Consider the following 14273-nt stretch of genomic DNA (forward strand, 5'->3'; position numbering starts at 1 on the left):
GTTCATATTTCAGTCACATGCTAACATCATCTATTCTCTGCTCAGCAGTCTGGTTAGTTCAGCACTTAGCTCTGTCAGGGTCTTCGTGTGTGTGTGGTCACATGACAGTTCATGGCAGTTGTGAGTGACCAGTACCAGCTTCAGGAACATGGCTTGACACAGACACCTTTCCTTAATTGCACAGCCTTCCCGTATCATAGACTTGTTCTGTACCATGCTGTAAAATTAAATAGGCCTGGACATCCATAGAACATGTTACAGGATTATTCCATCTCCAGCCAACCAGCCCAAGGAGCCTTAATGTTATGCGGGCGGAGCAGGTGAACCCAAGTGCAGACTCAAACGAGGAGACAGGGATAAGGTAACTAAGGTATTTATTGAAAAGCAGGGGAGATGGGGTGCAGGCCAGGAGAAGCTCGGCGGGTAGCAGGGAACCAGGAACTGAGGCTGAGGCTGGGGCAAGGGGAGTAGGGGCAGGGTAAGCAGGTCTGGAGCGGAATCCAAGAAAGCAGTAGAGTGGAGGTCCAGGGCAGGAAAGCAGGACTGATGAGATGAGGGATTGGAGACAGGGACCAGAGTCAGAGCGGACAGATCTGTAGCGGAGAGAAAAGCAGCGTCAGGCTAGGGTAAACCAGGCACAACAGGATAACAAGCTCTATGCAACCAGTTTGAACTGCATACTGACTGGGCAGATGCTACAAATTGGAAGTTTGGAAGTGGCAGGGCTGAATATTTGTAGAGAACTTGATTATGGAACAGGTTGCAGCTGGTGGGGGATCTGCTCTACCTCCAGCACACCTGCCACCACTCACCCAATCTCACACACACACAGAGAGGGGGGGGAGCACTGGGGGAGTGGTGGCAGGTTGGGGAGACAGAGGATATGAAGTAGAGGGCGTGGCTGGAGCAGATTTAACACTTAATCATTTAATTTAGCAAAAGTGCAGGGCTGAAAATAAATGACACACACACACACACACAAAGTGACTGACACAAAAATTGTGTATAGTGTGTGTGTGTGAGAGATTGTGTGAGATTGTGTGAGTGGAGACAGGTGTGCTGAAGGTAGAGCAGATCCCCACCAGCTGCAACCTGTTCTATAATCTAGGTCTGGAATTAATTGATTCCTTGATAAAGATTAGCAAACAATAAATTATACAAATACTGAGCTACAGTGGCAAGAAAAAGTATGTGAACCCTTTAGAAATAAATCAAATTTGATCTGATCTTCATATAAGTCACAACAATAGACAAACATAGTGTGCCTAAACTAATAACACACAAATTATTGTATTTTTCTGTCCATATTGAATACAACATTTAAACATTCACAGAGTAGGTTGGAAAAAGTATGTGAACCCCTAGTAATGACTTATCCAAAAGCTAATTGGAGTCAGGAGTCAGCTAATCTGGAGTCCAATCAATGAGACAAGATTGGAGATGTTGGTTAGAGCTGCCTTGCCCTATAAAAAACACTCACAAAATTGGAGTTTGCTATTCACAAAAAGCATTGCCTGATGTGAAATATGCCTCGAACAAAAGAGATCTCTGAAGAGAAGATTAAGAATTGTTGACTTGCATTAAGCTGGAAAGGGTTACAAAAGTATCTCTAAAAGCCTTGATGTTCATCAGTCCACGGTAAGAGAAATTGTCTATAAATGGAGAAAGTTCAGCACTGTTGCTACTCTACCTAGGAGTGGCTGTCCCACAAAGAGCACAGCGCAGAATGCTCAATGAGTTTAAGAAGAATCCTAGAGTGTTAGCTAAAGACTTACAGAAATCTCTGGAATATGCTAACATCTCTGTTGACGAGTCTACAATACGTAAAACACTAAACAAGCATGGTATTCATGGGAGGACACCACAGAAGAAGCCACTGCTGCACATCTGAAGTTAGCAGAAATGCACCTGGATGTTCCACAGCGCTACTGGCAAAATATTCTGTGGACAGATGAAACTACAGTTGAGTTGTTTGGATGGAAGGAACACACAACACTATGTCTGTAGAAAAAGTCACAGCACACCAACATCAAAACCTCACCCCAACTGTAAAGTATGGTGGATGGAGCATCATGGTTTGGGCTGCTTTGCTGCCTCAGGGCCTGGACAGCTTGCTATCAAATAAGGAAAAATGAATTCCCAAGTTTAAGACATTTTGCAGGAGAATGTCAGCCTATCTGTCTGCCAATTGAAGCTCAACAGAAGTTGGGTAATGCAACAGGACAACGACCCAAAACACAGAAGTAAATCAACAACAGAATGGCTACAACAGAAGAAAATACGCCTTCTGGAGTGTCCCAGTCAGTACTTTGTTTTCTTTTGTTCTACTGTATTATTGACTGTATATTTTGTTTATTCCATGTGTAACTCTGTGTTGTTGTATGTGTCGAATTGCTACGCTTTATCTTGGTCAGGTCGCAGTTGCAACTGAGAACTTGTTCTCAACTAGCCTACCTGGTTAAATAAAGGTGAAATATATATTTTTTTTAAACTACAGAAACTACAGACAATGTTTGGTTGAGGTTATTGCTGCCAAAGGAGGGTCAACCAGTTATTAAATCCAAGAGTTCATATACTTTTCCGAACCAGCACTGTGAATGTTTACACATTGTGTTCAATAAAGACATGAAAATGTATAATTGTTATTAGTTTAAGAATACTGTTTGTCTATTGTTGTGACCTAGATGAAGATCAGATCAGATTTTATGACCAATTTCTGCAGAAATCCAGGTATTTCCAAAGGGTTCACACATTTTCTTGCCATTGAATGCACATTTTTTAAATAAAATGTATTTTATTTTATACCTATACAACATCTTAGATTTAGTTGAACAAGTAATAAAAAAGAGAGGTCAAATTGATTGGATCGCTTATTTTCAATACTCCAGCAACTTCACCCTGCAAGGATAATGACGGGGAGCATTTAAAAATAAAATGTTTTCTGAGTTTGGAGAACACATTGGGAGGGATCTTAGACCATTCCTCTATACAGAATCTTTCCAGATCCTTCATATCTTTCATCTGTGCTTTAGGACGGTTTTCAATGGGGTTGAAGTCCAGAAACTGAGACGGACATTGCAACATTTTGATTTTGTGGTCAATGAACCATTTCTTTGTGGATTTTGTTGTGCGCTTGGGGCTATTGTCTTACTGGAAGATACACTTGCAGCCACGTTTTACCCTCCTGGCAGACTAGGTAATTGGCTAAAATGTTGTGGAACTAGTAATCTCTTCCATCAGACTTCTTCTTCTTTGGACTTCATATGGCAGGTTGGCAACCAACTTTAAGGTGCATTTACCATCACCAGCTGGAATGAAGCTGGGACCTCAGTTCATCTTTCAATGAACTGTGCTCCTAAAAACCAATGAGGAGATGGGCGAGGCGGGACTTGCAGCGTGTCCAGCGTCACAAGTGGAACCAAGTTCTATTTTAGCTTCTGGCTATGCAGATGCTCCTTGACATGTGCCAGCAGTGCGGATGCAATGATTGAATTACATGTATGTGTACATATATTTTGCAATTCTCGTGCACGTGAGGCCAGCGGTGTGGTCGGTATGTTAGCTTCACTGTCCAAATAAATACATATAGGGGAGGGTATTTACATGTACCTTATACCCCAACTGAATTGAACTGTGAATTCACGTAAATTAATTTGAAATAGAGATGTGAAAAAATGTAGGCATCCTGTGATTGGTACAGTGGACACAGTACACTGTAACAAAACATCAACCAATACAGTGGTCAATATTCGACATTCGTTCAAAGTCAACGGGTGTAAGTAACCCTTGCTTTAGCCAGGCTGTATCACAACCGGACGTGATTAGGAGTCCCATAGGGTGGCGCACAATTGGCCCAGCGTCGTCTGGGTTTGGCTGGTGTAGGCCGTCATTGTAAATACGAATTTGTTCTTAACTGACTTGCCTATTTAAATATAATATTAAATAAAAAATAAATATATACAATTACTCTACCGAGCGAAGGCAGACGCCAGCGAACAGATTCAGCACCATGGCCAGTTCCTCTTCTCGCGCCTGCGCCTGTTCTAGAGCTCTGCTGACAGGAAGAGGCCATCGCTCGCGCTTTTCATTGAAGGAGCTGCTTTCACTCATAGGAGCCCCCCTCCCCTCCCTCTTTCTAGCATATCCGCTGCTTTCACTCATAGCCGCCCCCTCCCCCCTCCTCACACATCCGCTGCTTTCACTCATAGGCGCCCCCCTCCCTCCCTCCTTCTCGCACATCCGCGTCTGTGGTGCAGGCGGAGATTGATGTGCTGTGTCTGTGCGCGTGCAGCATCTCAGCTCTCTCTCCATCCATAAGTAGTATTTTCAGGCATCCTTCAGAAGAGGCTCAACAGATTCAGTTTTCTTTTGATTCGAGGATCATATTAAATTCTAAAGCAGATACAGGTTTAAATTCAGTTTAGGTTACAATCCAAATTCTTATCAAATTCACAAATATTGAGAATAGGAGTTCTGCAAGGCGACATCCTCTGTAAGGAAGCAAAATGTTGGATCCGTCATCCAGTGAGGAGGAATCGGATGGTGGGATGGTGGAGGAGGAACACCATCACAAGGAGGCATCGGCACCCCAGAGCGGAGCCCGCATCTCTCCAAGCCGGACCAGCGAGAGCTCCGGCGGTCTTGCGCCCAGCAGCAGCCGCAGTAGCGCTCGACCGACCAGCCCGAGCCCGTCAGCTGCCAGCGAGCAGGAGAAGGTGGAGGAGGCGAATTTGCAGAAGGAAGAAGAGGAGCGCAAAAAGAAGTTGCAACTATATGTGTTTGTGATGCGTTGCATTGCATACCCTTTCAATGCAAAACAGCCCACAGATATGGCGAGACGACAACAGAAGGTAAGCTACCCACGGTGGAATGGACGTAAATCATCACGTGTAAACGAATAACCTACTTTTCACATCAATGATTAGCTAGATGCTCTCTTACAGGACCTTAAAAAAGGCCGGATAAAGGCTACGTCAATAATAAGCCCATACTATCCCACAAACTCACACGAAATAGCCTACCATCATTTCACCGCAATAGCTATACATTGACCTTCTCCTTCATACACTGTTTACATGAATGTAGAATGAAGCTGAATTCAGCCATGCATAGGCTAATGACAGTTATGATGTGGGTTCGTATTGAACCATCAGCACTGCAGAGCCATGCGGATGGCTGTTAGATAAAACATTAGTTTCTACATACAGTCATCAACTGCAGGGCCTTGCACATCATCCAAACCATGCGCGGTGTCATTTATACACTTCTATTGCGGAAGGGAATATTTGGAATATAACCTAAATAAATAAGTGTCATTGCAATTCTACGCATCCCACAGTCATGTGACTAGTTTTCAATCGCGGTCTTGAGCTGTGTGTGCTACTCCGGTTGTTGGATGAAATTGTAGCCTTTTTGCGCCGTCACTTGCCCAGTTCATTCATTTTCCCAAGGTGACTTATAGTAGCCTAAGCCCTAAAGGTCCGGACAACATTGAACACATTCGGGAGGCCTGCATATGTTCTGTTTAGCGGGGATAATACAGGCAGCCTATAGCATAGGGCTAATACCTTTTTCTTCATAGAAATGTAATTATTGAATCCGTTTCTGTTCATATTTGATTTAGTCACGTGTCCACAATACGTGACCTATCTATCTACTGCTTAGATAGGGCCATTTATGGTTTATTTCTCGCCGTTTGGTGAATACATTCAGCCTTAAATATATACCCCATATTTATTTATTTTTAAATTATAAACTGTTCCTATACCCTCTAAAAGGGTTACTGTGAATTTGACAGTAGTTTACAGGCTGCTCGGGGGCAAGTACAATTCTGTATTTCATATTACAGTACACGTAATATACTATATATAGTAATGACACAGTACAATAATGTAAAATTGACTGCATTATACTGTACAAAAAATGTAAATGCTACTGTGTAATCGAAATGAATGAATGAATCATTGCATGATTGAATGACATTCATTGAGGGGAGGGGTCTGTATTTCATCAGCATTTTACTGTAATTATAGAGTTGGTTGCTAGGTGAAATGGTACATATTACAGTATATTAATACACATTTATTATTTTATATCACTTGCACTTCTAGAAGTCTTAATAAAGGCTTCTAAACTGGAAGCAACTACTGGGCAAAACAGATCAAAAGGATATGGCAAAAATGTTTAAGGCTTGCTGCCTCTCCAATTGGTACCCTGTACAAGTTGAAGGTATCACCACATTAGTTAAATTGGTATATCATTCTTACTCATGGGTGCAACAAATATAGCCTTTCATAAGACGCACCTCAAAATATGTTAATGAGACAGAAACAGCAATACCATGCAACCACTAGTGGTCAAAGTTATTTTTTGTTGCTTTTTTGGTGTGGAATTACAGTACCGTTTGAAATGCAAGCAATTATTTGCACCGCCCACAACATTTTCCCACAATGCAGCATAATTTATAGCATGCTGCTGTAAAACATTGCAGAGTATTTTACTGTTGATAATACCCCAAATTACTGTATCATGTATTGTTTTCTGTTACGGTGTAAGCTACCATGTAGGCTAGATATGTCAGAATTTGAGAACATATTGTACTGGTGTCTTTCGGTGGACACTTATCAACGGTCATGGGATGCTGCCCAATCGACGCAACATGTCGACAAGAAAACAGTAAAAATATAGAATGGTTAACGGAATAACGGTTTCATCAATATTACAGCGCATTCGGAAAGTATTCAGACCCCATGACTTTTTCTAATTTTGTTACGTTAAAGCCTTATTCTAAAATTGATTCAATCATTTTTTCCCCCTCATCAATCTACATCAACCCCACAATGACCAAGCAAAAACAGTTTTTTAGAAATGTTTGCAAATGTATTTAAAAGAAAATCAGAAATATCACATTTACATAAGTATTCAGACCCTTTACTCAGTAATTTGTTGAAGCACATTTGGCAGCGATTACAGCCTCCAGTCTTCTTGGGTATAATGCTACAAGCTTGGCACACATGTATTTAGGGAGTTTCTCCCATCTCTCTCTGCAGATCCTCTCATGCTCTGTCAGGTTAGATGGGGAGCGTTGCTGCACAGCTATTTTCAGGTCCCTGCAGAGATGTTCGATAGAGTTCAAGTCTGGGCTTTGGCTGGGCTGCTCAAGAACATTCAGAGATTGTCCTGAAGCCACTCCTGTGTTGTCTTGGCTATGTGCTTAGAGTCATTGTCCTGTTGGAAGGTGAACCTTCACACAAGTCTGAGATCCTGAGTGCCCTGGAGCAGGTTTTCATCAAGGATCTCACTGTACTTTGCTCTGTTCATCTTTCCCTCAAACTTGACTAGTTTCCCATTCCCTGCCGCTGAAAAACCTCCCCACAGCATGATTCTGCCACCACTATGATTCACCGTAGGGATGGTGCCAGGTTTCCTCCAGACGTGACGCTTGGCATTCAGGCCAAAAAGTTCAATCTTGGTTTCATCAGACCAGAGAATCTTGTTTCTCATGCTCTGAGAGTCCTTTAGTTGCCCTTTGGCAAACTCCAAGTGTGCTGTCATGTGCTTTTTCTGAAGAGTGGCTTCCATTTGCCACTCTACCATAAAGGTCTGATTGGTGGAGTGATGCAGAGATGGTTGTCCTTTTGGAAGGTTCTCCCATCTCCACAGAGGAATTCTGGACCTCTGTCAGAGTCACCATCGGGTTCTTGGTCTAGAAAGAGTCTTGGTGGTTCCAAACTTCTTTCATTTAAGAATGATGGAAGCCACTGTGTTATCGGGGACCTTCAATGCTTCCCCAGAACTGTGCCTCGACAAAATCCTGTCTTGGAGCTCTACGGACAATTCCTTTGAGCTCATGGCTTGTTTTTTTCCCTGACATGCACTGTCAACTGTGGGACCTTATATAGACAGATGTGTGCCTTTCCAAATCATGCCCAATCAATTGAATTGACCACAGGTGGACTCCAATCAAGTTGTAGAAACATCTCAAGGATGATCAATGGAAACATGATGCACATGAGCTCAATTTTGAGTCTCACAGCAAAGGGTCTGAATACTTATATAAATAAAGTATTTCTGTTTTTAATGTTTTATAAATTTGCAAACATTTCTAAAAAAAATCTGTTTTCACTTTGTCATTATGGGCTATTGTGTGTAGACTGATGAGGATATAAAAATATAAAAACTATATATTTTAGAATAAGGCTGTAACATAACAAAATGTGGAAAAAGTCCAGTGGTCTGAGTACTTTCTGAATGCACTGTACATTGCTACATGTAATAGTTCACATTGTAATTAAGATGTTGATGCATGTTGTGGATGAGTGGGTATCGATCAATGGTTCCTATGATCAAATGCAAAAGTATTGACCCATGGCGATTAGCTCAAATTTTCATAACGGCGTCCTTTTGTCAGCACTAACGGAGGCTAACTCCACCATGAGGCATGGCTACTAGGCCTAAGCCCGTGGGGAATTTCATCGTTTTTTTGTAGAGTTTTTGGATAAGCGTTGAAAATAAGGTTTGTGGTAAACACAGGTTTAGGAGATCTTAGGGTAACGTTGGGTAACTAGCCTCCCGGGGTAACTGCAATGCAAGTCAACGGTACCTAAATGACGCTTTTCCAAATAATGCTCAAAATCCAAAATGTAATTAGTGCAATTTTCCTGTGGTATTATCATTATATTATCTTATTACCTCTACCGACCTAGTGCACAAACCCACGCCAATAGAACTCGCCAGCTTGTAGGCCTGAAAAACAAAAATGAGTTAGCATTTTCTACTTCTGGTTCGTTCGCCATTCCGGTTTTGGAAATTAATGGGGAAAGAATGTGATTTTGGGATATACGCCAAAAATAAGGCCTGAGGTTAATACAGGCTTAGGATATCTTTTACGTTTTTTTTCCTATGAGATAATATTAGTCAGTTAACATCACCTTTAAGAATGATGAAATCTTTATATGCTTTATGTACTTGTTTTGATAACATGAATGCTTCAAAATATTCACCAAAAGTGAGGTTAGCTGATTAAGATTATCTCACGAAACGTATAGGGTAACTTGGGGTAACTAGCCCCCCCTAAGAACAATGTTTTGGTAAAAAAGTTTGGTAAAAATGTGGTATATGGATGATGGTCATGCTTAGGCAAACAAACTACAATTCAGGCTGTAACACAACAAAATGCGGAATAAGTCAAGGGGTATTAATAATTTCTGAAGGCACTGTAGGTCTATGTTTCTTCTTTTGCCTCAATGTTGCAACAACCCCACTCTATACCATAGGAAAAAATTAAATATTACACCAGTCTTAAATTCATTTCACTAGCCTATATTCATAATTTTCCAAAAATAATATCTACGTACAGTACTTCCTGTCATGTCAGAGACATTGAACCACAAGTGGAAAATGTCAAAGTTGTTCAGGTCTCATACATATCTGTCTGTTCTTCAATGAGGCACAGCACACATTCACAATGAGGCACAGCACACATTCACAATGAGGCACAGCACACATTCACAATGAGGCACAGCACACATTCACAATGAGGCACAGCACACATTCACAATGAGGCACAGCACACATTCACAATGAGGCACAGTACACATTCACAATGAGGCACAGCACACATTCACAATGAGGCACAGCACACATTCACAATGAGGCACAGCACACATTCACAATGAGGCACAGCACACATTCACAATGAGGCACAGCACACATTCACAATGAGGCACAGCACACATTCACAATGAGGCACAGCACACATTCACAATGAGGCACAGCACACATTCAGGCTATGTCCCAAATGGCACCCTATTCCGTACGCTACTACTATTGACCAGAGCCCTATGGGGCCTGGTGACAAGTAGTGCACTATAAAGGGAATAGGATGCCATTTGGGATGAAGCCTCAGTTCATTCCTGTTCACTCAATGCCAGACAAAAGCTTCTTCATATCTGTGATGACTCATGGGAGTAAGTCAGCACTGCACTGCATTGTACGCAATGATGGGATAAAGTGCATTTAGCATATTTACATATTATTATCTCCTATTAGAGGAGGCTGGTAGGCAGGTTGACGTTTATTGGGATGATTCTTGTCCTGGAGGCAGAGCAGAGCAATTTTCACTAGATGGACCAGCTGCAAAGTCAAAATTGGCAGTATATTGTAAAAATTAATGAAAACAAAAATTAGATTCTTGGTCTTAATTTAATGTTAGGGTTATAGGCAGATTGTTAGCAGTGTGGTTAAGGTTAGGGTTAAGGGTTAGGTTTAAAATCTGATTTTATGAATTTGTGGCTGTGACAGCTAGTGTCTTCCCTTCAGAGCTACTCCCAGTACATGAGTCAACCCACTAAATGCCAACCTGTGGCTGGTGAGGGGTGGACGGCTCATAATAATTGCCAGAATGGAGTAAATGGAATGGAATCACGTCAAACACATGGAAATGTGCTTGCTGTGTTTGATACAATTCCATGAATTCCAATCCATTACTATGAGCCCGTCCCCCAATTCAAAGAGCCACCAGCCACCACTGTCTTTTATCCCCATCCCTACCAGCAACAGTGGTGTATATGAATGTATAAACTGTATCTATAGGTATGTCAATCCTATTGAATGTATGTTTAGATTAAATGGAAGCCTCCACAGTGCCTATGTGTAACGATTCTCCTCCTCTTCTGAGGAGGAGTAGGAAATATCGGACCAATGTGCAGCGTGGTAAGTGTCCATGTTGTTTATTATAACCGGAACACTGAAACAAAAACAAAAGTAGAACAAAGCGCAACGTTCTGTCAGGTAGTCACACAAAACACTAAACAGAAAATAATCACCCACAACTCCAAATGGGAAAACAGGCTACCTAAGTATGGTTCTCAATCAGAGACAACGATTGCCAGCTGCCTCTGATTGGGAACCATACCAGGCCAAACACATAGAGATAGAAAACATAGAACACAAAACATAGAATGCCCACCCCCACTCACGCCCTGACCAAACTAAAATAGAGACATAAAAAATGAACTAAAGTTAGGACGTGACACTATGGAGTGTATTATACATAGATTGAATGGAAGCCACAAACAGTTATCTGGTATCCTTTACTAGAGACGCTACCTTTGATAATGGAATGCAAGCAATTCTGAGGCCTGTTGATATGACTAGTTTCCAGCTCAATAGCATACTGTACATTCCCTGTATGCACGAAATGCATGCAGTTGTATATTTTCTAGGGGGTCATGAACTGTATAGACAAGCAGTGCTGGACTTGGACTGAAATAGGGGCTGGTACTTATATTAGGTTCCAATACTGTTTACATTTAGGTGCAGGAGCTTCACAATACTTTTTATCTTATATTCTATAAGAGGAAAAGGAGCTCAAGCAGTAGAACATTTGAGGTACCGGTACTCAGCTCCGGTGAGCTTCTGCCAAGTCGAGAACTGTAGCCAACCATGTCTATATGATGATATAGAGTTACCAAATCCACTGGGCACTGAGCAGAGGGGTTTAGATTGAAATAAAGGTTGAAGTCAGATATTACTGTAAGTCATTAAGTCATTAAAGTCTCAACTTCTAGATAGGGAACTGATAAGCCAGACAGACACATTTACCAGCCATTACCATATTGCCAACCTACACTTTGAGCCCCACAGAGGAACCACACAGTGGAACCATGGCTGCATTACAAATGGCACCGTACTCCTTATATAGTCCACTATTTTTGACCAGAGCCCTATGAACCCTAGTGCACTATATAGGGAATAGACTTCCATTTAGGATACAGCCTCTGACTCAGTCTACTCAGCACCATGAGTCATAAATGTCACTACCAACTGAGACCATTAGGTAAAAGATGAAATCATTGCTCTGAACTTCACTGATCTATTCTTGTGACTGAGTTTGGCGTCAAACATAATAAAATATAGTCTTTTCTATGGCTCCAGATTGAAACCTCACTGAAATATCACTGATATAAAGTAGTAAAGGAGTAATTCTCCAGTACCCCTTGTTTCATATATTTCCTTTTAAAGAAAGAAAAACATTGATCACAGGATTAATCTCCCCCCCCCCAAAAAACGAACTGTTGTGTAGTCATTACCCTTTCTCATGAATCCAGACTTACATTCATCAGTACATATCATTTCCCTTTAGAAGCCCATTGATAATCAAACCAATGGCTCACCACGTTTCACATTTGCCCGATGGTGGATACATACAAAAATAATATACAGACTATGGCTATTTCCTATAGTTCCACATTAGTCACAGGAATAGGATGAAAGCATTTGGGTAATGAAAGGACTTGAAAGTCCCCCTGTGTAACTGCCTGGCGAACGAGAGGAGCAGCTAGGCTGCAGCATCATAATCCATTTTAGGACTTGTGGCCTGGCACACTAACAGAACTGTTCACTGGGGCTATCAATGTGAAAGAGGCCTGATTGGTTGGTTAGTTACTTAGTGACAGACAGACAGACAGACAGACAGACAGACAGACAGACAGACAGACAGACAGACAGACAGACAGACAGACAGACAGACAGACAGACAGACAGACAGACAGACAGACAGACAGACAGACAGACAGACAGACAGACAGACAGACAGACAGACAGACAGACAGACAGACAGACAGACAGACAGACAGACAGACAGACAGACAGACAGACAGACAGACAGAGGCAGCAAAGGAAGATGCAAATGTGCCGGGCTGTTGCTTCTTGAAGTGCAGCGCAGTGACCCTGTGAAAGACACAACATAATGGGGCAATTACTGACTGTCGCTTCCTTTTGAGGCATGTGAAAAATAATTTATTCAGTCTGAAAGGTCTTATTCTCTCTCAGCTAAAGGGAAAGGTGGCATACTGTAAACAGTGCTGCTTTGCTGTCTATGGGTGTTTTGTTAAAAACCAAACATGTTTGAGTCTGTGTGTATGCATATATGTACATTATTCATACGTTACATTATTTCAATGCAGACGTGGGTAGTAACACGCTATAAGTAACACTTTACATGTACACAAGTCATTGTTTTTAGTAACTAGTATTTTCTTGGAACTTGGTCGGCAGCAAAACAATAATATATATATATATATATATACAGTACCAGTCAAAAGTTTGGACACCCCAACTAATTTCAGGGTTTTTCTTTATTTTTACTATTTTCTATATTGTAGAATAATAGTGAAGGCATTAAAACTATGAAATAACACATATGGAATCATGTAGTAAGCAAAAAAGTGTTAAACAAATCAAAATGAATTTATATTGAGATTCTTCAAAGTAGCCATGATTAGCCTTAATGACAGTTTTACACACTCTTGTCATTCTCTCAAACAGCTTCATGAGGTTGTCACCTGGAATGCATTTCAATTAACAGGTGTACATTGTTAAAAGTTCATTTGTGGAATTTCTTTCCTTCTTAATGTGTTTGAGCCTATCAGTTGTGTTGTGACAAGGTAGGGTTGGTATACAGAAAACAGACGTATTTGGTAAAAGACCAAGTCCATATTATGACAAAACAGCTCAAATAATTGTTATTTTATTTATTTAACTAGGCAAGTCAGTTAAGAACAAAATCTTATTTACAATGACGGCCTACCCCGGCCAAACATGGACGACGCTGTCTAGGCTGTGTGTAACTGGTGAAAGGAGTCAGGCGCAGTAGAGCTGAGATGTGTGGACAAGGTATTTAATTCAACAAAACACCAGTACAAACACAATACTATGGTGCTGGAAAAATACCGGAACCACAAAATAAGCAGGCGTCTGTCAGGATTTGGCCAGGGTTGTTCCGGTTTTTGGTCACTAGATGCCCCCATTGTGCCTTTTGACCTTCTGTTTTCCCTTGATCCCCATTATTATTTGCACCTGTGCCTCGTTTCCCCTGATTGTATTTAAACCCTTTGTTTTCCTCAGTCCTTTGCTCTGTGTTTGTATGTTAGCACCCAGCCCTAGTTCTCTGTGAACTCTTGTTGATCCCGGTGGACTCTCTTGTGGAATTCTGTTTTTTGTTCTTGTTTGTTTGTTTTTGAGTATTTCTTTTAGGCTTTTTGTGCTATACCTTCCACCTTGTGGATTTACCTTTTTGTCTTGGAGGATTACCTTCGTTCTTGTGGAATTCCTTTTGAGGTTGTGGAGTTACATTTACTTCATTAAATACACGTCTCAAGTACTGCTGTGTCTGCCTCCTCTTCTGGGTTCTGCCAACTATTCGTGGCTCAGTTGGTTAAGTGACTGTTTCTCACTCTGGAGACCTGGGTTTGTAACCGGGTCCTGACAGC

At 41.4% G+C, this 14273-nt stretch overlaps 1 protein-coding gene across 1 annotated transcript in view; it reads left to right on the forward strand.

Moving 5' to 3' along the window:
• Nucleotides 1-4222: 4222 nt before the first annotated feature.
• The window catches only part of LOC124003037 (calcium-dependent secretion activator 1-like), a 155949-nt gene continuing 145898 nt past the window's right edge, over nt 4223-14273 (forward strand). The window contains 1 exon segment of the mRNA XM_046311007.1: nt 4223-4850. Coding sequence (XP_046166963.1) covers nt 4506-4850 — 345 coding nt within the window. The 5' untranslated portion in view covers nt 4223-4505.

Source organism: Oncorhynchus gorbuscha, linkage group LG18 (assembly GCF_021184085.1).
Source record: "Oncorhynchus gorbuscha isolate QuinsamMale2020 ecotype Even-year linkage group LG18, OgorEven_v1.0, whole genome shotgun sequence".
NCBI classification, from domain to species: domain Eukaryota; kingdom Metazoa; phylum Chordata; class Actinopteri; order Salmoniformes; family Salmonidae; genus Oncorhynchus; species Oncorhynchus gorbuscha.